Raw genomic sequence first — 26,309 nt, forward strand, 5'->3', positions numbered from 1 at the left:
TTCAGACAATAGCATTGATCACATTCCCATCACTCTATCATTTCTATTGATGTCCACAACACAATATCATAAAAAAAAGAGAATGTGGTTGCTAACTCACAATTTCGTGAAAAATGCAAAAATTCACGATTTTTCGCAGAATCACAGCAAATTAGGGGCATTAGCTTTAGCATCGCTTATGCAATGAGCATTTGTGTGCACACTGAGTGCCAATTCCTTTGAAGAACTTGTGGACCAAATCGTTTTTCAGCCAAGAATAACAAATATTTTGATGTTTTCTAACATAAGAAGAGTTTTGCCTATATCGGCACACCTCCAGCAAATAAATTAGACCCGTATGTGCACACCAAGAACTGGGTTCTCCAGAGTGCTTTTCAGATTCTCTTTTATTTACTAATTATACTGCTATTGCCTGTATGTGACTTCACCATGCCGCAACCATTATTAACTGGATGTGTGCTCTTTTAGTGTGTGCAAATCAGGCAGAAAGAGATGAAGATCGTGACGTAAGGGGTTTCTCGGTGCTTTTTCAAAGTCGTTCCGATTCCTCAAGACTTTACAGGTTGAGGATCCCTGACCTAGGGTTTTCTGGTACAGAAGCAAGCAGACGAGAACTGTTTGAAGAGAATAACAACAGTGACAATACCTAATAGCAGAGATCAGCTAGCTTTATGAAGTTTCTATTACACAGAAGCACGGCTCTCAATAGTGCACGAGGGCTGCCTAGAGTGAACACCAGTGTTGCCCTCTCTTGGTCACAAGTACAGCCATACAGATCTCGTTAAAAGCCCACAGCAACAGCGGCCAAAGAGGTGCCTAGAGGTGATGCTGTTATTCGTGGTGCTTGCCAGTATTGAGGCTGCACCAGACGAGAAGAAATGCCTCTTTCATCCTTGCAAGACCTCACTATCAGCCAATGATGGCTGCAGTGGGCTCCACACATTTGACAAAGACTGCACCTTCACCTGCCAATCAGTCCTCCCAAAAAAAACAATTAAGCATGTGACCCTTATTAAACTGCATGTTTGTGCAAGAAAACAGGTGCGTGTGCCAGTGGAGCTTCTCACCCTCTCGGTCATGCGTATCTGCTGCTCCATCTGGGTGATGTCTGTGCGCAGGCGAATCATCTCGGACTCCACCTTGGCGTTGTACTCCTGCAGCTCCAGGATCTCCTCCTCCAGCGCTCGGATGTCCGCGTCGTTATCCATGCCAGGAGGCATGCCCGGCATACCAGCCACCAATGGTCCCGGCTCTGCATGCAAATCAGGCAGGCATGCATGATTATGATATGATATGATTGCCTTGTGTCAGGGCAGACACTGCCTTGATAGGTGATGTTGCAGACCACACTAACTATGACGTGGCCTGAAAGTGATACCCAACAAGTAGTAACGACATGGAAAGTGGAGAACCCTTAACAGGATAGGATGCTCAGTAGAGGATACTGTGCTCTACTGTGATTAGTTTTTAACACGACAGCGTTAACGGCTCCGTTGTCCAGAAAATCTGGTGTCGGCATTGTCAGAGTCAGCATTGACGTTGTCGGCACTGTGAGTGAAAAATAACGAGCATGGCTCCGGCAGGTGGTGCCCAAAGAGCAACCTGGGAGGCAGGTGGGCCACCTAGGTCACGTGACCTTGCAGTGTCATCACAACCTGCCCACTGGGTAGTGAGCAAACTGCCTACTGTGACAGGTGGCATTTAAATTAACGATTGGTCGCTCAGGAAGACAACCTGGGTTACATAAGGCCCACCGCACTGTAGTGGCGCATCACTTAACCACTGCACCATTCCACCAGGGAAGGTAAGAGGGCTCTCAGAGATCTATGAGTGTAAAGTAGAGAATGACCTTCTGCATTTATGGGAATTAAGCTATCGCGTCATACCCTTAAGGCAGAGCTTAAGTGTCCCCTCCAATTTATAGCACTTGTGCTGTGTCTGCTCATGTGTTCCATCTCACTGCAGTTTCAGTTCATGGCACACCTCATCAACTCGGCCATCATTGCCCTGCCTTTTCTGAACCGACGAGAAAGCCTCCAATAAAGCGGGCTCCTGTAAGGCAGCTTCCTCGCGAGTTTGTGTGAAGGTGCATGGAAGTGTCTTGTATTTTCTTCTTTCCTTGACAGAGCCTTAAGATTGCCTTAAGTGTTTTTTTTTTTACATTGAAATCTATGGGAAACCAACCCAATGGCCTTACATTGTTCATATTATTCGAGAAATCGTCTTAATGGGAGTTTACTGAGCCTTGACGTTTTCTGGACAGACCCTGCGTAATAGTTCACTTTTTCGTCGCTTGCTGTTGTCCCACCACTAATGTTTGCTTTAGAAACGGAAGGAACACCACAATGAAGAAAATGAGGCTCCTGTAGAAGGGCAGTGCAGGGTTCATTTTGTGACATTCTTTAGGGCGAACGGTAGAGCGGTTCTCTTACAGCAAAAACATTCCAGATTAACATGGGATAGCCAGTGCTCGAGTTGAAAAGGTGGCAGCAGAACAAAAGCTAAATGCAACTCTGGATGCAAACATGAACTGAACCAGACAGTAATCGAATGGTCTCAAATAGCAAAAGCATTGGACACTAAGCAGTCTGTAGATTAGAAATGGGTTTAGACGAACTTCCAAAGTGAGTGTGGCCGTCCCGGTCTCATGATGGTGTGGTAATTACTTGATGTACAAGAAACTAGCAGTCGGAGTTGTCAGAGACATTTTACGTTTAGCAATTGGAGCATTATGTACACGTGCATCAGTCTTTCAATAGCTGTGTATGTCCCACACAGTCAGAGAGAAAGAACTGTATAATGTGTAGTTCAACCTGATGACTAAACCGAACTAAATCACATTCTGCTTGAAACCTGATAACTTGATTATAGACAGCTTCATCACTCTGGGAGACAATGCTATCTCATTTGTATTCAATTTCACACAGAACAAATGGCAGTGGCTTTGTTAAGACCGCATTTGGTCTTGGTACTTGCTTGTTTTACCAAGAATCGACCAAACTGGAAAATATTTTTGATGACACTAGACAAAAAAAAAAGGAAAAAAAAAAGGAATTCCTGAGCGTAAGGAACAGTTAACGCATTTGTGGCTGCCCCGAAAATGGCTACCGGGAGGTAGCGATCGTCTTCCTGGTGGCTGCTTTCCAGCTGCACCAAATCTGAGTGTGAGCAAGACCACATTTTAGCGAAGAGAAGCACTGACACCTGTCTCCTGGAGCGCTGCAACAGTAGGTACAAACAGGCACCAGCATTCCCGCATTCAACAATGAACTAATCGACGGTGGTGGCAGGCATACCTGGCTGAGGCTTGGGGTCGTCAGCAGCCATCTTGGCCTTCTTCATGGCCTGCGTGGCCCGGGGGCAGCCCGACAGGCTGCGGTGGGTCAGGAAGCTTCCGTTGGCGTGCCCGCTCCCGTCGCACCCGGGGGTCGGACAGCTGCATCATATGCGCACATGCACACGTGGTCAAGGAATGTGCAGCAATACAAGGCTTCAACCAGATAGCTTATTATGAAAACTGAAGAACGCAATGACAGCAGCAGTAGTAGTAACAAAGGGCTAATAGAGCAGTGGCAAATCTGGCCCCAATGCATCAAATACTAGGTGACATTATTATGGTTATTAACAGTAAGGCCTAAAACACAAGTTTTACGACATGTTGAGTTCTACGACCATGTATTGAATAATGCACGGTCGGTTCTCCAAGTTGCAATTGCAACGATTTCAGGACGTGAAAGTACATTTAGGAAATATAGAAGTTTTGGTATTTGACACTCATCACCAAGTAAAAATTTCGAGTGGAATAGGGTGTATTCAGCAGAACATGACCTTGACAAGGTCACCAGAGTCCAGCTCAAGACATGTCTTATGCAAGCATCAGGCTTTTACAAATGGGCGGCACACAGCAGCTTTGCCTACATGGAAAGCCGAAGGTGCATACTATATACAAAAAATACAAGAACTGATATCCATACTCCATGCAAACCACCTGCTGTATTATTGCAAGTCTGCCGTAATCTCAAAAAATGATTGAATTTTCCCAAAACTCCGAGCAAATGGCTATGCCATTTTGTCCCGTCGAGAGTGCATGGAGGGAGCGTAAGCCACACAAGTCGAGACCTTAAATCTGACCGAAAGCGAGTGCACGGGTGGGACTCGTACGAACATCTTTTGCGACACAATTATGGAAAATCAAAGCAAAAGCACAAGCTGAGCAACGGGGCAGCAGTGTTCAGTGAAGAGGTCGACAATAAGTAGTTCAAGTTCTTAGACAGCAAGTGGAAGACCAGGCTTTTGGAAGACCAGGAGCTGAATGCTGATGGGCTGACCTTGGGGAAACTTCAAGGCCTTGTCACAGTACACCAAGCGCTGGAAAAACCAGGCGGCTATGCATTGACGACAGCCACAGAAACTGTTGGACTTTACAGAAGCAGTGACTGCCTTCTGTACTGGTATCGCCTCTTTACATACCATTGGCATTACTTCACGGATTTCAACGTGTGCAGTATGGACCAGAAACGCATGAAGCCTTCCCCCCTTCCCCCTTAGTTGCCTCTATCTTGAATTTCATAAGCGGTCGCCGAGCCAAGCAAAGGCCCACTCCATCATGTGCCCGTTCTGGACTTTGATGTCTAGACCTGAGAAGTGTCCGTCCTCCAACATTCCATGTTTATGTTCAAATATCAGGTAGGCATTTGATCGGTACTTTACAGAAGACAAAGCAACTATGCTTCGAAGGATACAAGCATGTCACAAAAAAAAAAACAAACAAAAGGCTACTCAAATTTATGACAGGATTGGGGACCCAAGCTAATAATTTCTGAAGATAAATTCTTTTCCAAAGATAAAAGATTAATAGTCCAAATAACTAAAATGATGATTGAAACAAAAAAAAAGTGCAGACAGAAATTAGAAACTTGTAAAAATTATCGTGTTAAGATGTTTGTCTGGCACTTTCTAGATTAGAAAGTATCATTTGGTAAGGCAGTCTACACAGACGTGTAGAAATGTTGCCAACAATTATGAAACTGAATTTTAATCCAGTTCCAATGTGCATCCCAAGAAAGTTTCATTTCCGTGCTTTCTTTCATCCACACAGAAAGATGTGCTGAAAACAAGTGCTCGATGCTACGATGCTTACCTAGCACCTTCTGTCTTGATAGGCCTTCCATCGACGCCAACAACTTCATGCCTCAACTTGCTCCGGTTCGCCAGTGGACATCCTGAAGCGCTGTGCAACAACACCAAAGATATATGCATTAAATAAGGACAACCACTCTGACCTATTTTATAAACAAACATTTAAGTCCCCTCTGTGAAATGGACCCAAAAGATTGAACGAACATTCAGCCTGTTTTCTTATGCTTCAACACCTCATTTTCTGGAGACTTTAAACATGACAAATTACTAAGGTGACCCCTGCTCTCATATGCCCCAGTTCTCATGAAAAGCAAGCTCTTAATTTTCTTATACATAAATATAGTAGTCAGCAAAGGATCATTTCAATTTTTCAAATCTAACTTTTTTACTGCTTTCAAACTTGCACTTAACATTAATGGGAAGTCAATAACAGACATTTTCCACAACTGCAACAAATATTCATTATCATATTAAGCCATAATGTATTCCCAGAGCAAATTTAATGAATAACTACTCTCTGTACTGAGTAAAAGTATCGGCAATAATATGGGCTATTATTACAAAATGATGCATTAATATCATGGATACCTTTTCACAATAATCTAATGCAGTAAGTACTTCGCACACAAGCCTTCTGCGTCGACCACTGATTTTCACCGTCAAAGCACGGGGCTCAGGAATCAGTCACTGAACGTCTAGTCTGCTTCCCCACTCTTGCCATAGCTGGTTGAATATTTCCTTGGAAAATCTGGTTTTTCTGTGCCTCGGACAATGCACAAAGCCTTTTAAAACATGTTAAATTCAATCATTGTAAGGAAACTTGCTTAGCCACTCCATAAGGTCCACGCAGTTCTTTTACAATTATTTTTTTCACAAGCGTAGGGAAGTGCTTCTGGTCATCCTTCTGTAAAAACACATGTCCAAATTCAAAATTTTTACATGCCTAAGGAATCATAACCTTTTCAAAAATTTTGTTCATGGACCCCTGAATTAGACGAAGGCAACTTGATGAGCGGAGAATCAGACTCATGCCATTATGTTCTCACCTATATGGCTTAATGTGGAAAGCTGATGACCAGGTCTATATCAGGTGCGTTTGAGGAAATGTTTATAACCAATCACATTGCCCCAAACCAACTATAACTTCGATTTGTCTAACGAAATCACTCTTTTCAATTGGTAGCATATCCACGCAGGTGTTCCTTTGCCTACATCATTCTGGTAGCCAAATTCTTTTCACTGATGCGTACGTTTAGAGCTGGGCTCCTGTCATTTAGCTCAGCACATTGTGCAAGACATCACGCAGACCACTGAGCCTCTGCAGAGGCTGATAATGAAGCAACACTTCTGTAAATATTCGATAAAATACACGCAAAAATTTTTTCGACTGGTGCGAACAATGTCTGCCTCAACAATTCTGGTTGCTCGTAATGGGGTGTCCCATTAATGAGCTAAAGCCCAAATCTTCATGAAATCTATCTCTCTTCACACCTTGCCAATCCACGGACTGCTCTACTTTGAAATGCATTGATGGCAGATAGTGTTTCATTCCAGGGTTCTGGCCACGAACAACTGACATTTGAACAGTCTTTGTGACTTCACGTGCACCTCGTACTCGTACTCCACCCATTCCTTTTAAAAATATGCAGTATTAAATGTAGCCCCATAATATGTTGGTTGAAAATGACACCAAGTTAATAATAGCTAAAAGCAGAGGGAAAATGAGCGCAATAGGAAGTGCCGATGAAATGACAAAAATGAAAAACAAACCGAAGGTAAGCAGTTACACCACCAAGTCCTGGCGGAAGATGAGGGCATCGCTGTGTGAAAATACACTCCCCGGATTTTTGAATCTCTAAGAGAATACTAAAAATATATCTTTTTGCACTGCATATGACCAGAAATGGCCGCTCCCTGATCTTGCTACATGGTCTATACTGTGTACTGAAATGACAGACTGACAGGCTACGCTACGGTGATCACGCAACATGTGGAATATGAACATATGTAAATTCCGTGCCAGGCGTTCTGATGAAACTCAATCTGAGAGTTCGAACAGGTGAGCAAGTTTGCAAGCTTCATATGACAGTGATCGGGTGTTATTTTATGCTTTCTGCCTACATGCCTTCACCCTTTCAACACTGTCGAAGATGCACAGTGCTTGTCCATAGGGCTAGTGTTACAGCTGCTGTCACCAAGCTGTGGTCATTGCACTTTTAAATAGGCTAGGGCAGCACTAAGCTATTTTACCTAATCCAGCAAGCAACTACAGATTGAGGAAATGTAAGGCTTGTTATACACAGCAGCAAATTATATCAGGCTGCGTGTTCATAAATTAACCATTGATTATCAGGGCGTCTGAAGCAACCTTGCCTGAACGAGAATGGCGGGAACTATTTAAGTGAGCTGGAGATAGTAGGAATCATCAACAAACTGTCAAGCAAAAGAAAATGCGCCTGAAGCGTCAAGGCTCTGTACTGCAGAATACTGTTCACGATATGAACATTTGATACGACAGACACCAAGAAAAAGGGGGGAAACAGTGTGGCTAAGCATAAAAAATAAGTCTTTCTTCGCCTTTCTTGCTGTCAACTAGAAAGATGAGAGCTTCCTCCTGGTCATTAACACGTCCCGTCAGCCAAAATAAACACAAAATCGTGTTGTAAGTAAGCGCTTGCCAGCGAGCCATGACAGCTCGCACTGACTATATGATAAGGAAAGTGTAGGTACGCGTCTTTACGAGCTAGGCCGCTGTCAGTGCCAACGGTCACTGCTAACGAAATTTTAAAAATTTTTCGCCGCTTAACGCAGCCAAAGAGACTGCCAGCAATATAAACGGCTATGCAGCCTAACGGTCTCGGATTATTAGGGGAAAATAGACATAACTGACCTGACTGCTGCCCTAAAGAAAGAGGTCAGTTAGTCATAGAAATCCACACAGAAGCGAAAAAATTAAATGCTACGAAGTAACGGGTGGGCTCGGTGCCCCGGCAACAAGCCGTCTCTTTTAAATCTAGGAGGTTCATCAATATGGACATACCACAAGGAAGTCACACAGGGCGAGAATAGCCTTCACGATGATTCAGATGCTTTTCTATGAGCGTAGTGCTGACAAAACGCGACTTATCGCCAAGCAAAAGCGACTGTAAACAATAGGCCGCGACTGTCTTCCCTTATACCCTCACCGAAAGCACCACGACAGCGCCATGTTTGAACTGCGATGGCAATTGCAGCGCACCAGTTCAGAGAGCACGGAAGTTTTGGTTTCAGTTCCGGACTCTATCGCTCGCTGTGGCGGCGTATCAACAGGTCGTGGCCCTTTTGCGGAACTGCCCTCACGCCTTTTTCTCAAAGCTACTAGGTGGCCTTACTGTCAAGCGTTAAATAACCTGATGTTGGTGTTGCACGTCGGCGACCTCCATTCTTAAAGCGCTACCCGCAAGTGCGTTTCCAGGGGGCAAATGTTGTGTTTCAACGGTTGCGTTCGGCGGACCTAAGTGAGTGAGAAGAAATTCCAATTGGTCAATGACAATGTGACGTCACAGGCTATGAGCCAATTAACGAGGGGAAAAAGAAAGGGAAAAAGAGACCCCAGCCACGCCTACGAGCTCGCGGCACACAGCCGTGCGGATGTCACGTGCCTATTTGGCTGCTTGTAGGCGTGGCCAGCGCTCTGATCACGCGGTTTCAGCTTCCGCCGTGTGCGGCCCCAAAATTGCTTGCGCTGTAGTGGCGACGAGAATGGCACCTCAAAAATATAAACTGATATGGATATTACACACGGTGGTTACAATCCTCTAAGATTAACGAGCCAAACAGAAAAAGTTAAAAAGTTCACTGTTCAATATTAGTTAACCAGCCTGCTAGTTAGCACGTCTTAGTTGATCCACTACACCGCAGGCAATACTACGACGAAAAAAGCGCTTTTATGTCGAAAAAACAATTTTAGGTGAAACCCGTGCATGTTACATTGGAACCTTATGCTAATGTTAAAATATAATGTTATATGTTGTGTAGTAACTGTTAGTTTTATGCTAAAAATAAGCACTATCCTAATGCTGCGTTCTAAATGTTATCTCAATGTTGAAGTCATAACTATGAAACAGCATTAAACGTTATAAATTTTCTTTTAATGGTCAAATCATAACGATGGAATATATTTGAATAGTAATGACTTTATTCAGCCAGCAAACTTCAGTTACTCTTCTGAGATGACGCCTGCCACAGAATGCATGCATAACTCCAAAATTTCATTCGACAACTGCATATTAAGCGTTCACCATTATTACTTATGGGACACCCTTCCCGGGTGGCAATACAAGCTGGAAGCCATAGAATCCGTTAGAAGATGTGCATGAGTTGCATGTATCAATATTGCTGTAATATTTTGCTCAAGTGTCGCTCTTGCTGCTCCTTACAGTGTTCTACTCTCACAATTGATGGATATCTGGTCTAACAAGGTTACGTAACTATTTCAGTGAAAGCTTTCTATAAATGCTTTTTTAGGGTTTTTAAAGGCGCGGAAGTATTCAAAATTTGTGTAGCCACAGCACGAAAGCAATCGCTTTTTGGAAATTAAAAGAAAAAAACTGCTATAGCTATTACTAACTGCCAGCTACAAATATCTAGTCTTAACCAGGCGCCTCACAGTCATAGATAACGAAGTGAACTATCAAAAGTTAGTTAACCAGCTAATTACAGTCGGATACAACTCAACATCAAAGCGGCAACACCTCTAAAAGGAGGACTTCCAGCCAATGGCGTCGACCGATTGTAATGACGTCGCAGTTAGTCTCCTAGCGTGAGACCACAGGTGGCTGGCAGGTGCCTCTGTAAAATGAAATTAACCGCGACGTCATGACGATCGGTCGGCGCCATTGGCTAGAGGGCCTCCTTTGAGAGGTTTTTGCCTCTTCGTTCTTGAATTGTATATCGTTAACATGTTGTAGCTTTTTTTTTATATCTGCCGACATTGCCACAGAAGCCATCTCTTTACCTCTAGAAAAGCTTATCTTCAAAAATTAGTACAAACTTTTATGCACAGCTCAAAAGTAATTGCATCATGCGATAGTATAGTGACAGAAAGTGAGAAGAACTTGAGCGAAACGGTACCTTCGGTGAGATTGAAATTTTCCAGTCACATGTCCTGAGCCATCGCAGCCCGGGATGGGACAGCTGGAGTTCGCAGTCGGGAGGGGAAAAGAGCCAGCAGCGAGGAGCAGGGATTAATGGGGGGGGAAGCGATACGGGTGAAGGAGATGCAGCAGCATAGGCGTGAGGAAATGGTTAGGGAGGAAAAGAAGAGAAGGAAAGGTTACGGTTAGTCAGGGTTTGCGGCGCAAAGCGCTAGGCATGCGTTGTTATGGCGTTAACGTATACATCGCACATTCACATGCGTATAACACATGTAGTATTGAGAGGAAGCTTCATGTTTGGGCAGAGATACTACCCAGTGCACGCTTAAACTCCCTTGGACGTCCTGAAGACGTTTGGGACGTCAAAAACGTCCCCAGGACGTCCAGTGGAGCTCCGCGGCCCATTCGGATAATGCATTCAAGCAGGTTTCTGGAAGCGACGCGAAGGAACGCAGCTTTATACTCGGATGTTAAACCTTAGTCCTTCCACACTGCCGAAATCACGTTGCCGAAATCAACCCACGTGATTTCTGTCAGTCTCCTTTCTCGACCGTATTTACCTTCAGAGTAGATATATGGTTCACGGTATCAAAGTTCGGACACTCCCCGATTATGCTTGCACAAGGCTACAACCTTCCCCTTTTGTACATGTTACGCGGGTAGCACATTTCAGCGTTGAGTTAAGCTTGAAACAACATCGGCTTACGGTTTGTTCGAGATCAGTTTCAGTTGCCCTGGAAAGCTGCTTTAAAGGCGCATTGCCGTTGCAATTCGATGTAAGCAGTAATGCGTTATAGGCGAGTGCACATCGAAGCACAGTGAGAGAGAGAGAGAGATAGAGAACCAGAGTGCAGAAACTGGGTTGCTGTACCTTTTGCCTTGGGATCGGTCTGCCTTCCAACAAAAGCTGTCGGTGCTCGGAGGAGAGTGGTAATCGAGCGTGGGGGACTGTACGCACATGCTCAACCTAGGACCCAAGAGCAAGAAACACACCTCTGTCAGCCAACATAGGTGGGGAGAGGTCGCCAACGTGTACCGCTATGCGAGCGGTTGTGCCCTTCTTTTTCATAAGTTCCCGGTACAGCAGATTTGCTGCGGGGCTGTGTAAGGGAACTCTAATCTTCCCCATTAGCAGTTCAAAGCGCCGGCGGGGTGAGAAGGACAAATGCTCTCGCCCTCCAGAGATTTGAAGCCCCAATGTAGGTTCCGAAAGCGAACCCGATGGCCTAAGAATTTTTGGAGAGGACTGCGCGTTTGCAGGGTACCCCGAGTTCACGAGCGTTAATAGACACGTTTAGCGTACACTGTACCGTGTTACCGTGTACCGCGCTACCGTTACCGGAGTACCGGCAGCCCGCGCGTCGTCAGTGCGCACGCGCAAATCGCTTTTAGGGCGCCAGATGGCGCTAGGCACCCGGCAGATGCGCGCGCGTCTGCCGCATCGCGACCAATCAGCGAGTGCGGTCTGGCAGTGAGCGGGCTCGCAGTACTCCGGTAACGGTTGCGCGGTACACGGTATTGCTAAATGTGTCTAATGCCAACGCTCAACGTTCACGTTTCATTCGAGCCGTCCTGAGCTGCAACTTGGTCGTCCTAGGTTGAGCCTCTGCGCTCGCGCTATCGATAACCTGCGTCACGAGGTTTCAATGCAGGTATGTACTCAACGCCTGTCTTCTCTTCAAGGATGCCTTAATGTCACTCGTGAAAACACATCTCCCCAAATCTACACGATCAACCACGGAAATTAGGGGAAATCGGCGAGTATCGTTCGAAAGACGGAACAAAATTATTTCCAGCGATATAAATTTGAGGGGTACACCCACTAAATTTCGGAAGTTAATGCACCCCATCTCCGGTACGTTTTTTCCAAACTTGAGGTGCCTTCTCTGGTATTAACTCAACACTGCAGCACTAACTTAAATCGGTGCACAAAGAGTACAACAATCACAGAGTCCTTCATGTAGTTGGCGGGGGAAAAACATTTTCAACCTCGAATTTATCAGCATTAAATACGTCTTTTGCTCTTGACGAATGTCAACCGAGCAATAAATAGCCGAACAGCAGAATTTTGCTCATGAGAAAAACTGGATGTAGTGGTCAGTGTCTCTTTAATTCGAACTTTATTTCATATCTTCAGCTATCTTAGCGTCCGAATTATCGAGACTGGACTGCATGCATAACCACCGCCGTAGTACGACTTTCCCTAGCTCTCGCAAGTACGCAATACCACCTGGCCGTAACAGACCGAGAGTGTGAGGGAGGAGAGGGCAGGGCTTCGGTGGCCACCTACCGCAGCGGCTCGGCGTCCGGCTTGTCCTCTCGACCGCCGGCCTTCTTGGGCTTGCTGCTCCGCGGGCAGCCGGGCAGACTGCGGTGGGAGAAATAGTTTCCTGTCACGTGACCCGAGCCATCACAGCCCGTTGTCGGCACCTGCGCCAGTAGTGCGCATACTACAACGTGGAGGATTTTCGTTCCTTATTAAATCACTCACTTGTTCCTACGCCGCCTTATGCCTCGTGACTTGATACTTGCAAATTAACTAACTATTTCGCCCACATGCTGCACCCATCACGTGTTCTGTGTTCTGGTAATGACCTGAAAGTTTTCCTTCAAAGTTCATCGCGAAATTACAGGGCTTTGTTGAGGACTATACAGCGCAATAAAAAGGGCCAACTCCAAATTCAAGAACTATGTGGCTGCCCTGCTTGAAAGGTTTTGCATTTGGGTATAATGAGTGAAGTAGACAACTAGTTTAACCGTGCCCATCGATTGCATAGAAATCGCTGGTTGCAAGTGGCATGACGTTTATGGTTGTCTCGATATGTTGCCAGCTAAGATGTTGTTTAGGGTGCAGGCGGACGGCACTTACTTCAACTCTTGATGCGGCCCTTGCATCGAAGGTCGCTCTTGAAGGCCGCATCCAGGTAAACTGAAAATAGTAAAAGAAAATAAGCAGACTGAGTTGAGAGAGGCGAAATGTGCGTTGTGCCAGCAACTCGTCGCGACCTGGAATGAATCTTCATGCAATGCATATATCAACAAAGGAGCTTCATAGGTTAGGAATACGCCAAGACAGATTACCCATATCAAGTAATGATTCACTGAGGACTCTCACAGCACTTCGCGGTTCGTAAGGTAATGCGTCTACTCTAAATCGACTTTTTAGCATACCGGAGACGGATTAGCGGAGGCTTATACCTGTTTACCGGACGCCTTCTGCTCGTGCGCAGTGACATGGGTGTGGCCGGACGGCCCATTACGCATGCGCCGGAAGCGTCCGGTATACGTCTCCGCTAATTCGTCTCCCGTACGCTAAGAGCGTCTAATAGCTGAGAAACCTGGGCGATCTGCCGAACGTACATGACACTAGAAACAAATAGCGCAAGTTAGCAAGCATAGAAGACTAGAAGACGGGATGAGTGCTAGTCTGTTGTCCTTCTTGCCTTGCGCTACTAGCCCAACTTTCCGTTACTAGAAACAAGTTCGAAAAAGAAAAGACAAACACAAAATGGCACTGTTGCGTGTGTCTCGTTCTTTCTTCGTCAGGTTTGTTCGCACTTGTTTCTAGGATCAGACGAGCACCCTCTTTTTCAATTATGCCAGTGAATGGCCGGCCCAAACTGAGATGTGAAGACACTTGCTCAAAGTACACTTTAAACTGTGCGGCGCTGAAAAAGAAGCGAATAATGTGCTGAAGAAAAACGAGGAAAGTGGCTCGTGTTGCATCGGTCTTGTTGTTTCCTTGTTTCCCCATTCTTTCACGCAGTGTTCTTGAAGACACAGCACCCCCTCTCATTACAGTCCGTGTTAAGAATGACCACATGCATTCGAACTCCTACTGTTTCTTTTCAGTCAACTTTTTTAACATAGCCTGTCAAATTATCCTAGTAAGATGGACTTCCACATCACTCGATGGATGGAAACTCTTCGGTTCCCATGTTGAGGCCTGTGGTTAAATGCCAAGGACATGCCACACGCCCTGGAAGTAGAGCGCATCGCAAGGAGTACGCAGATAGATGTGCAGGTGATCTGTGTTGTTGCTGGTGAGTACGTTAAGTTATGTCAGTTAACGACGCCGCGGTGGCTAACTGGTTATGGCTCTCGGCTGCTGACCCGAAAGACGCGGGTTCGATCCCGGCCGCGGCGGTCGAATTTCGATGGAGGCGAAATTCTAGAGACCCGTGTACTGTGCGATGTCTGTGCACGTTAAAGAACCCCAGGTGGTCGAAATTTCCGGAGCCCTCCACTACGGCGTTCCTCACAGCCTGGGTCACTTTGGGACGTTAAACACCCATAAATGATTAATTAAATAGTTATGTCAGTTAACCGTCGTACGTCTGGCTGATGGTGGTTATAATAACATAAGATTTAAGAGGCTATTGCAACTTTTGATGACCTAGAGAGCAAGGTCGAGAGCCTCCTTTCCTTCCAGGAGCTTCAGACCTACGTCAGGACCGCAGAAGGCCCACCATACGTTCTGGAGACAAAATTAAACACGTAGGGGGCCTGCGTACCTCTAACAATAACAGAACGAGCCATGATTACGACCGTTATAGGGACTGCGCAAAAGAAAGAAAAGCCGTTCTTTTGCTCGTGCCGAGAGAGTGAATCACATTGCTCAGTCGGGGAATTTAAAATTCTAAAGATATGGGCATCTAAGCTAATGCGCAAGAGCGCGTGATAATTCGCTTGCGCAAGCAGATGTCTTGCTTTACCACGCGACATCATAAACTGCGTATTTCTTATCTTTAATCGCCTCAACAAACAAGCGGTAGATATATCTACACAAGCTGACTCTTAATAACGTTTACAGTGACCAGATGTGAGGACAATCCTGACGTGAGTGAAAGAAGCACGTGTTGCTGCAGGTGCATGAAGTGAAGACTGAGCCACATATTACGAGCATCACAGTTCGGCATTGGAACATCGGTGCTCTGCTGCGAGTGTAAGTGTGCATGCTATAAAGGCACTTGCCGAGGTTGCAGGAACATTTGGTTCTTTTGTCGTCAGCGAATCCTGACCACCGAAGAGTGTCTAGGCCCCATGAAAATTTTGTTGCAGGGTATTATGGACTTTTACAGCGAGAGTACGCGTAGTTGGCCTCCCTCTGTATGAAGGCTGACTGTCCGCAACAGAGTGGGGGCTCCGGGACTCCGGATCACTGTGCTTGGACAGGTGTCCTAGTTAAGACAGTTGACCAGGAGAGCGGGAACGAAGAAAATTGCCCCTTACTACGAGTGCGCCGGGACACTGAGCGAATTCTGATTACTGACCGCAGGACAAAGTATAGCAGAAGAAGGGGTGAGTTGGGCGCGGGTTGAGATCTAAAGGGGTTCGTCAGTTTCACTTGATTCCTGGACATAACTTAGAAGGATGAAGGCTGATCGCACACAACACACTACTGGCCAGAGCCTCTGGGCCACGCGCTTGTATAGGCATCCGGGTTAGGAAAGCAGGCAGAACGGGGACGTAGGAACTGTCCCTTACTGCTTGCACGCCGGAATACAGCGCAATTTCGGACTGTTCTCTGCAGGATAAGCATGTAGTGGGAGCATAAATACAGGTGGTATGTGGGGTATATACATCTCCGAGGTTGCGGTGGGAGTAGGAGGGCTGCAGCACCACCTGTCCTTGTCCGCGAAGTCGGAGCCCGCGGGTGTGGGCCTCCCGGCGAGGGGCTGGAGGTGGTCCCTGGTAGGAGGTGGGGGACTGTGCAGGGACGGCGGCGGGTACTGGGGGAACCCCTCCGGCCCGCCCCTCGAGAAGTCCACGGGCTCCGTCTGCTCCTCGGACGGCGGCGCACCGCCGCGATACATCCCGCCGCCGCCACCGCTGCCAGGAGGAGTCATCGACTGATGGTGCGGCTGTTGATGCGGCTGCTGATGCTGCTGCTGGGGACCGCCCAGCGCCGGGGACAGACTGCGGCGCCCAACGCACGAGTCCGTTGCGCTAACAGGGCTCTCTCTCTCTCTGGAAACTTCTCCCGCAGCTGCGAAACTTCTCAGCCCTTACGAGTTTTCGTTTGTTGACAGAATGTTCATGGACTCTTAACAAAGTCTCAGTAAGTTTCCGCATGAGTTCAATACAAACTCAGTTCAACGGTGGAGCACTTTCTAGCAACGAATGGACCTCTCTTACTGTTCCTTTCCAACGGTTTCCCTCAAGTTGTTCCCTCTTAACGAAGGGTAGATTTCGAGCTTGCAATCCCGCACCACTTATGCGAACTATGACCCCATGACTGGCTGCATTAGCAGGCCTGGATCAATATGCAAGGCGCCCAACGCCTACGACAAAGTCGTCGATAAGCTTAGAGCGTAACGAAGATGGTTCCTCAGAACAGTCTCGCAGCTGCAGGAGAAGCGTGAAGAGGTGCTTCGCACTACGGGGCAAGAGGACCCACGGGGCAATGGAATGATGCGAACTCGCTTCACTAAACCTAACTCGTAACTCTACGACTACTTCGTAGATCCGAAGCAGGGTTCATTCACGACGGGCATAATGCAGTTAATACAGCCGCTCATAGAGGTACGCGTGCGCGCAGAGCCGGAAGTTGCGGCACAAACATGGACATCAGTTCGTAAAGAGGATTGGCATGCGCAGGCTGTTCTTGCCATGGCAGGAGCTAGCTGTGAATTATTAATGCGCTGCTTGAAGGCGTGATGGTTGAACAGTTTTCCAATGTGAAAAGCATGCTTCGAAAGTATGTAAGGAAAAAAATGAGGCCCGAAAGGGGATCTTTAATGTCTTGTAACTTGGCAGGGCCCCTAAGCGCACACAACAGGACTATCTGGTGACTAGCAGCTGCTATCGCTTTTAGGCCTCCTTTAGAGCTTCCTTTTTCTCTATTGATTACGCAAACTTTGTTTCCTTTTCAAGGAAGTCGTAAAGTACTACGCAACTTGGGGAAGGCGAAAACGTTGGACTGTCATCTGGTCGATAACCCCAGTGACATAACATAACATTCTTAGACTATCTCAGGTACAGCTTACAACAGTCCATCGTGGATGTATAGCGACGAGCGGTATTGTTTAAACGTCTGCGCCGTGAGAAACCAAAGAAATGCCATATTTAGAACATGCAAGAATAATCGCTAAGCATATTACCTGCCAAATACTTTGCTATTCTGTCTCGAGAGTACTACCTCAGCACCCAAGCTCGAGTAAGTATCCGCTCGTATCTTTTAAGGTGCTTCCACGTTTTGCTTGGCCAGGGGACGTGCTAGAGAGATTGAAGAGCGCGAGTACTGCTACATCCAGCGCGAAGGACTGTTACACGAGGTGCTGATGGGAATAAGAAAATGCGTCTCTTTCGATATCATGGGCAGCGTACATGTTCTCTGCTCCCGGTACAAACGGGGCGATACAACGGAACGCGGGACTGGAGGTGAGGTTCACGTCAATGGAATGTGCGAAGCGTGAAACCATAGGCCATGCACGCAAACAGAGAGGATATGCATGCGACAGGGATGGTGTTGGCTCCAGTACCTGTGCCTAGGGACGAGAGGCAGGTCGAGGGCCGGGTGGATATGCCTCACCCCGGGAGGGGGCGCTGGCGGGAGGTCCCCGAGGGCCTCTTGCCTCTTGGACAGGTTCACCGCTGCCCCCAGGCCGCCTCCACCGCCCACCATCACACCGGGCTGATCCTTCGTTTAGAGACACGAAAAGTCCGGCATACGTTGTTTGTCCATTACTCGCGGTCTCCCTAAATCCAGCCTACTACTGTCGGGAAGAACTCAATAACGAAGCGGCGAATAAAGTTCAAAGGAGGCCCGCAAACCAATGGCATCATCATACTGTCACAACGTCTCGGTCAACTATCTTGCACTTGCTAGCCACGTGCGATGCAACGCTGTCAGATACAAGGTTGCTGGCTGCGACGTCACAAGAATATGTCGATGCCACTGGCTGGAGGGCCTTCTTTGAGGTATGTTTGCTACTTTGTCCTTTAACTGTGAAACCCAAGCGGTTCTCGAAAGGGCACCGGCAGTGCCTTCACACGGTCACTCACCGACGTTCTTCAATCAATCAATCAATCAATCAATCAATCAATCAATCAATCAATCAATCAATCAATCAATCAATCAATCAATCAATCAATCAATCAATCAATCAATCAATCAATCAATCAATATCCTATTCACTGACAAGCTCAAGCAGCTCGCTCACTAAGCTCGTCCACTCACCAGCGGTGGCGAGGGTGAGAGGCGCTGCTTGACTGTGATGGGCAGCTGCTGGTCCTTGGGCTTGGGCGCGATGGGCCGGTTCGGGACCGGGCTCATCTGTTGCGGAGGGTGCGGCGGTGGCTGCTGCTGGTGGGGTGGAGGCGGCGGCTGTTGGTGGGGCGGTGGTGGCTGGTGCTGCTGCTGCTGCTGGTGCTGCTGCTGTTGCTGCTGGAAGAAGTGGTGCGCGTACTCTGGTGGCGGCGGCTTGCTGTACTTCTCCAGTTCCTTGGCCAGGTTAGTTCTTGGCGTGGTGGTGGGCACGTAACCAGGGTACTTATAATCGTGCAGCTCCAGCTGCTTCACGTAGCACATGGGCCGCAGCACGCGGTCCGACGGGGCTGCACGGCATGGACAATTATTGAAACGGCGACCGTTTATAGACGTCCCCTAGAGCAACGCCATAGTGGCTGTTATTTTGGAGACCATGGAAGAAGGCGAATGAGTGGGCGTTTCTTCAATTCCCTGAATTATCGCCACCTGCTCCGAACATCACGCTGCTCATCATATTACCAACGATGGGTTTAGCAAGATATTTTAGCGTAGGCTTCCTATGAATCCGCAGGCAAGGAAGCATGGAAGGAACCGCAAAGTTATGCGGAAGGTGCCCGCCCCTTCTGACATCGCTACTGACACTAGCGCCACGGCATCATCACTTAAACGCTTCATATCACCCAGGAACACACAAACTGGACTGGTTAAGGTGGTACGGATTAAGCACAAGGTGCACCTCACAGGTTCACTCAATAGAAACGTGAGCAACCCTCATTTTGGATGAATGTTGTTTTACATTGAGGCACAGAGTACTAGGAGCTCTATAACTATGAGTAAGTGGGTGTCTGCTCTTACCGGGACTGGAGGTGGCGGGCGGGTGTTTGGCGACGTTCTTCTGTTCCTTCTGAGCCAGCTTCTCCATGGCGGCAATGGGGCACCCGGACAGGCTAACGGACGGATTGCAGGTGAAAGAAAGAAGAAAGCAAAATAAAAAAAAAACACAAATATTTGAACATCCCAATCAAAGCTATTTATGGTCCCGAGTTGCACGAGACCCTATCCGTTTATATTTCGCTTTTTCCGTTCAAGCAGGCGAACGGACTGTCCAGGATATAAAGTTTCACCAGACGGTAACAGCAGAGATGGTTTATGATTTGAAAGGGTTAGTTAATACGTCCCAAAAAAATCAAGACAAAAACGTTGGGTCATCGTCCACCGCGTCGTGAACTCTCTATAAACGGTAGTTCCACTGTTCCGCGAACGATACGAGTCAGAGGCGCTGCAAAAACAATCAATTCAAAAGTAGTGCTTGCGTTTCAGATGGTTTCGTCCGCCGTAACAGCATTTAGCTCGGGTGCACTGGACATCGAGCGCTTACCCGGAAAGGCTTTAAACAAGCACAAATGAGACACTCACCTTCTGTGTGAGTTTCTGTTGCTATTCACATGTCCTCTTCCATTACAGCCAGGAGTGGGGCACCTAATGCAAAAGTATGGGTGAGCCACAAGATGAATGCGACGACGACATGCGAACGCCTCGTAAAATCCTGCATGCTGCAAACTTTTGCAAAAAATTATTGCGTTAGAAGAAGGAAATATGTATTAGCCTACAGAGAAGCTGCGCCCATCTCAATGACATTAGAGACCTTTGGCATACCGCCTGCCGTGTTGCCATTGCCGTTACCGGAAGCCCGTTCGCCATCAGTGCGCATGCGCAGATCGCATTGAGGGCGCCAGATGGCGCCAGGTACCTGGCAGCTGCGCGCGCGCCTGCCGCATTGGAGCCAATCAGCGCGTGCGCACTGGCGGTGGGCGGGCCCTCGGTAATTTGGTAACGGTAACGATAGCGCTGTGCTAAATGTGTCTATTAGATAGCACCATTAGGCTTTGCGGACGGTAGCGTCAAGACGGGCTTTCTGTGATTTAGCTGCCAGCGAAGTCCTGCCCACTCTAAGCATAAATACGCCTATATGGGAGTGAAGAGAGTGTAACCTGCCTTCTAGCTCACTCTTTTTATAAAAGGGAGTGAACTGGAGGAGAGCTTTTTGCCTTTTTACTCCTTTTTATGTTAGGAGTGAGTGTTATAAGCAACGGATGTTAACTTTGATCTTAGCCAAAAGGCCGAGTACCCCGGGTTCGAACCCGACCGCGGCGGCTGCGTTTTTATGGAGGCAAAACGCTAAGGCGCCCGTGTGCTGTGCGATGTCAGTGCACGTTAAAGATCCCCAAGTGGTCGAAATTATTCCGGAGCCCTCCACTACGGCATACGGCACCTCTTTATTCCTTTCGTCTTTCACTCCCTCCTTTATCCCTTCCCTTACGGCGCGGTTCAGGTGTCCAACGATATATGAGACAGATACTGCGCCATTTCCTTTCCCCAAAGCCAATTATTATTATAAGCAACGGATGTTCTGTCTACTGCTGACTTAGGCTCCGTTCTTAGTTCCGAAATGTGTGGCTTTAGCAGAAACACACAAGTAATTAAGTCGACCACTGTAATAAAGAAAGGACTAAATTTGAAGTACACAAAAAAATACTGCTGTGAAGCACGCAAGTGTAAGTACAAAGCGCAGAAAAAAGTAATCATAAACAAATTATGGAATAAAACATTAAAAGCTTCCGTTATTTTATTCTCACTGGCTGGTAGTAATGAAAAAAAAAATTAAATGTATATTCGTGCCTCATGCAAAAATCGCGGTGCCTTATATTATTGCGGACACTGCAACGTTATGGAAGCGCATTGAAAATATATGTTTACTTGCGTTTTAGTTTATTAAATCTACAGCAGCCTAAGCTTGCTACCTAAGAAGCAAGCGTGTGATGAAACACCAAACACTCACATTCACTGGCAAAACAACATAAAATCCACACACAGCACAATGCACCATACCGAAAACGGACAACATAAAAAAATTACACACGCTCACTCACACACACATACGCCAACACCTACTGTGCAACCCTGAAAACGATAAAAAGGCATGCACTAGCATCTACGTGCCACAAAAAAGTGAGTAGATTACAGTCGCAGCAAAAAGAAAGTAAGTCAACTAAAGAAAAAAGAATAAACAATTTGAGAACGTAGCGTATGCACCCAACATTTGCTTACTTGAGTATCGTTTCGTGCTGTGCCAAAACTGCAACGAGAGTTAGAATGGAGAAAAGAGATACCTTTGATAATTGTTCAAGCTCATACAGTAACAATTAGTGCGATGATGCCGCATATTTGTGCTAAACTTTGTAGGCAGCGGACTGGACCTCATAGACTAAGCGTCATACCCAACAATTGTGGACAAAAGCATTTTTGAGCGAGAAACAGCTTATGAACGCAACTTTTTCATATAATGTAAGATTTCAGTATTGCAATCAATATACTCAAAGATCATAGGACGGCAGTCTTGTATTTTTCTTGCTATTAACGTTTTTTCTGTCGTCAAAAGCGTTCCTTATTGGTTTTCTATGGGAGTGTTAACTGCTCGATGCTGTCGATGGAAACAAGTTGAAAGAAAGGTGTTACACATGAGAAGAATGGACCATTACCTTCAATATTTCCATAATAGAATCAAATTTTTTTAATATTCAAAATTTTTGTCCGAGAATGTTGGACACGATTCACAACGCTGTTCGAAGTATTGGCTGGCTGCAAAAAGGCTGCTCAGATGCCAGTAGCATTGATTATAAAGAACAGGAAAATTAAAGGATGATTTTGGCACAGAATCATATTTCACATTTACTTATTGAGCGCTTTTCTAGTAACAAAAGTGCAAACAAACTTGTCCGTGATAATTTGGTTGATGTGAGTGAGTACGCACAATTAGAACTGTCACCGTCTCCGAAGTTCAAGTTCTGAGTATCATGTGCTTGGATGCTTCGCGCTCAATACTGTGTGCACTCTAATGAGGCAAAACTACAAAGCACTTAGTTCAAAAAATTCACACGTACTCTTATATCAGTGGAAGAATGAGCTGTTCTCATAGCACGGTAAGGGACAGTGTATAAACATATATATTCACGGCATATCCCAATTGTTCAAAATTCATTCGTCATTGTTTGAAGAGTATTTCACACAGAAATATTACTGTTTAAACCAATAAGAAAACTTTGGGAACGATCAATTGGATTGAGTCCAAGGATGTGATAGCATTTTTCTTTCACTCGCCAATATAGTCCTGTTCTGACTCTATTCAATACCGATTCAGTTCTGAATCTCATTCTATTCTTATTCCATTTCTATAGGGAATCGCTTCTTTTATTCATTTTTGCGTAATTCCTAGTCCGACATCTCCCTCCTTTCCCATAGAAGTGAAAAGGGGAGAGGGGAACGGTTGGCAGGTGGTGAGACGGAGATACCCCTGAACATCACCTGCCAGCCGCCATTGTTGGCGAGTGAAGGCTTCACAAAGCCGGCGAAGCCGCCGCCGGACAGTTTTCGCCTAGTGATATCGCAATGAAAAAATGCGGAGCTTACGAATTTGATGTTGTTGGATTAACGAAAAATCGCCATAATCGCTACAGGAAGTTAAAAAAAACTTACTTTCGGGTGTAATCTTGTCCTTTCTTGGGCACCCAGACAGGCTGGAGAAGAGTTGAATAGAAGTGGCACGGCTAATAAGTACAACACGATCTCCGCTCTCAACAAAAGAGGGTAGTTTACAGTCAGGTAAAGACCAATGCCCTGATGAAGTACAGAAGCGCGATGAATTGCATGCACTGCATAACGGGCAAATCATGAACAATGTTAACAAACTGTTTGAGTGATCGCCTGGCTTGCTGCCATGCCTGAAGTTGGAAGGAGGCGAAATGTGTTGCCATCGTCAGTCCGATGAGACATTTGGCAAAATGAAAATACGATAAAGCTGCCATTTTAGCAGTACCATGATTAAAAACTCGCAAGAACTTTGTCAGCGTCTACTGAATGTCGTTATTCAGTTTTCTCTTCGCCCTTTTTCGGTGTTTTCAGCTGAACGTGAACACCCGTTTTTGCGCGGTCTTCGTGCTTTGGTTGATTTACAAATTTTGCCCTGCCGAAACAACAGAGTGAAATGTGAGGCGCGTAGTGACCGATAGCACCGACACCGAAATGTCATGTCATCCGCCACGTTGACGAAGTGGTTAAGGCACTCGGCTACAGAGCCGGATTATCCGGGTTCGAACTCGACCGCGGCAGCCGCGTTTCGATGGAGGCGAAACGAAAAAGGCGCCCGTGTGTTGTGCGATGTCAGTGCACGTTAAAGATCCCCGGGTGGTGGAAACTATTCCGGAGCCCTCCACTACAGTACCCCTTTGATTTTTCTTTCACTTCCTCCTTTAGCCCTTCCCTCACGGCGCAGTTCGCGTGTCCACCGAGACATGTGAGACAGCTACTGCGCCATTTCCTTTCCTGAAAAACGAAAACAAAATGCGATGGGGCAACATAGCGTCATACATTAGGCAGCTGAGTGAACATAGTTGTAATCAGAGCAAACGCTTGTGACCCGCCTTCTTATTTCGACAGCGTGACACGCGAGAGATACGTAATCAGACAGCGGCCGTGACAGAAAAGTTCGGAGTGTCCGTATACTCACCTTCTATGGTGCGAGTATAAACCTGTCACGTGACCCGTGCCATTGCAACCCGGAGTTGGGCATTTGCTGTCTGCAGTACACAAGAGGAAAGAGGGCAAAAAAAAAAATGGTTAGCGTGTAAGCGAGAACAGTTTGTTTGCCTCACACGTTACGGAGGAGCAGTACAGTCAGAAGAAATGTTAAATCGAACAAAGTTTTAAAACACAGTCCTTGGCAACACCTGGATATTAAGGTGAGAACCACGCTCTAAGTCCAACTCTCTTTCTTGGACATCATTTTTAATTGGGAGGCAACTGTGGAATATCGTAAGAGAGCATTATGAACATGTCGATGGCGGTGGCATAACCTTCCAATGATTAGCAAAATCTCGCTTTTAAAGTCTGCCCTGCCTAGCACTGAGTAGTTAAGACAGTCATAGAAAATCAAACGGGTCGGTTTCTGACCGTAAACAGCAGAAATATAGAAGCGTCCTTGGGAGGATCTGCTGATGTACTGTGATTGTTATGACGCAATCTTACGATATCAGCAAAAAAAATGGCGTTCAGAAACAGCTTTCCGCTGAAAAAGATGCGCATCTCTGGAATTTCATGGTAAGCCTTTTTTGCCAAGTAGGTCTCATCTCGACTCACGACCCCGTAGTGCCAAAATCCAAAAGGCCGAGAAGCGATGGAGGCGAAACGCTAAGGCTCCCGTGTGCTGTGCGATGTCAGTGCACGTTAAAGATCCCCAGGTGGTCGAAATTATTCCGGAGCCCTGCACTACGGCACCTCCTTCTTCCTTTCTTCTTTCACTCCCTCCTTTATCCCTTCCCTTACGGCGCGGTTCGGGTGTCCGCCGATATATGAGACAGATACTGCTCCATTTCCTTTCCCCCCAAAAACCAATGATTATTATTATTATCCGGTGTGAACCATTAGCGTTCCCTCCTTCAACAATGCCCCTACCTGCGGCGCATAAGGAATGTTTAACGGCGGGCGGCCACCTCGAATCCGACGAGCGGCAAGCCGACAAGAATCCTCGAGCAAGCGTGGCAAAGGCGCTCTGTAGCTGAAGCTGTTAGGTCCCAACACGTGAAGGCCCGAACAAAACTTACATGTCTGGCGTTTCGCCGTGAGCATTTTTCGCACACTTGGAAACCTCAGCAAAGGAAATAAACGCGGTCATTATTGCGCCCACTTCACCTCAGAACGCAGCGAAGCAGCTGCGACTTTACGACTCACTACGTTGTGGTTATGCAGCGAACAAACAAAGAGTGCCCACATGTGGTAGACACGTATTGTCCGTCTCCTGAGCATTTTTTCATTTATTTTTTTTCCATTGATAAACAGAAGTGGCCAGTTTGAATAAAAATTGTTATTACGCTTTGAAAGTGGGTCAGTTAGGCTGTTGGCTTCGACTTCATCTGACGAGAACGCTAACTTTGGTACGAAGCCCACAACCACATCGGTCCTGTTATGTGTAAGCGAGCGCCTCTCGACTTCAGCTTTTTGGTTTTTTGATGCGAAGGCATTTATGGCTCATGAGGGGGGAAATCCGGCGTTGTCGTTGTGCACGCCAGATGGTCCAAAAACCCACGTGACCTGATGACGTCATCAGCGGTGCCTACATCATCAGCAAAGAAAGGAAAATAAAATTTCTTCCGAGGGGGGTTTTGAATCCAGGACGACGCGAACAGATAAGCTTCACTGGTCCCTGCATTACAGTAGTACGCCATCGCCGCAGCAGAACACCTCGTGTGCATGCTTTTGCATTCACAGCACATGAGCAATCTTAGGTGCCCTCCGTAATTTTTTGTAATTGTTCTTGGTACTTAGTGCGCATAAGCGGCTGAGGAAAGCATGCGCCAAGCACCAGGTTAAAATGTCCGTATACTGCTTTAGGATAAATAAACGTTTTCGAGGTTAAACTTTGCTTAAATCATTTTCCTTTTTCAGGAACATAAAGACACATGACACATAAACACGAGTCACTACAAATGACGCACGACAGATGGCGACCCTCAGCATTAAGCGTACAGTTAAAGGCTTTATTCGAGGCGTGTCGGAAGGCAGTAAATATGCTTGCTTGTCAAGGTTAGCCGACGTTGCTCTAAGGATGACAAACGTATGTTGGATCCTACACTTGTGATTGATTGTGAAAATTGACGTGACTTTATTTATACCTGAAATGGGGGTGATGCGAATCGAAGCTTTCCTGCACTCCTGATCTTTCGGTCGCGCATTCTTAAAAAAAAAAAAACATAAGACGGGTGAATGGATAG

At 46.5% G+C, this 26,309-nt stretch overlaps 1 protein-coding gene across 16 annotated transcripts in view; it reads right to left on the bottom strand.

The window, feature by feature from the left end:
• Window positions 1–26,309, bottom strand: part of LOC144107724 (uncharacterized) — a 260,626-nt gene that overhangs the window by 4,699 nt on the left and 229,618 nt on the right. For 5 of the 16 annotated variants that reach the window (XM_077640856.1, XM_077640858.1, XM_077640857.1 and 2 more), the window contains 15 exons: window positions 24,050–24,119; window positions 23,020–23,060; window positions 21,595–21,622; window positions 19,903–19,965; window positions 19,342–19,433; window positions 18,457–18,833; window positions 17,759–17,916; window positions 15,858–16,193; window positions 13,144–13,203; window positions 12,565–12,642; window positions 11,146–11,241; window positions 10,252–10,314; window positions 5,141–5,230; window positions 3,297–3,436; window positions 1,068–1,252 (listed from right to left, as the gene is read on the bottom strand). In XM_077640856.1, coding sequence (XP_077496982.1) covers window positions 1,068–1,252; window positions 3,297–3,436; window positions 5,141–5,230; window positions 10,252–10,314; window positions 11,146–11,241; window positions 12,565–12,642; window positions 13,144–13,203; window positions 15,858–16,193; window positions 17,759–17,916; window positions 18,457–18,833; window positions 19,342–19,433; window positions 19,903–19,965; window positions 21,595–21,622; window positions 23,020–23,060; window positions 24,050–24,119 — 1,877 coding nt within the window. The remainder of the gene's footprint in view (window positions 1–1,067; window positions 1,253–3,296; window positions 3,437–5,140; window positions 5,231–10,251; window positions 10,315–11,145; window positions 11,242–12,564; window positions 12,643–13,143; window positions 13,204–15,857; window positions 16,194–17,758; window positions 17,917–18,456; window positions 18,834–19,341; window positions 19,434–19,902; window positions 19,966–21,594; window positions 21,623–23,019; window positions 23,061–24,049; window positions 24,120–26,309) is intronic. The other 11 variants (XM_077640859.1, XM_077640870.1, XM_077640863.1 and 8 more) reach the window with 7 other exon arrangements.

Source organism: Amblyomma americanum, chromosome 10, assembly GCF_052857255.1.
Source record: "Amblyomma americanum isolate KBUSLIRL-KWMA chromosome 10, ASM5285725v1, whole genome shotgun sequence".
NCBI lineage: Eukaryota > Metazoa > Arthropoda > Arachnida > Ixodida > Ixodidae > Amblyomma > Amblyomma americanum.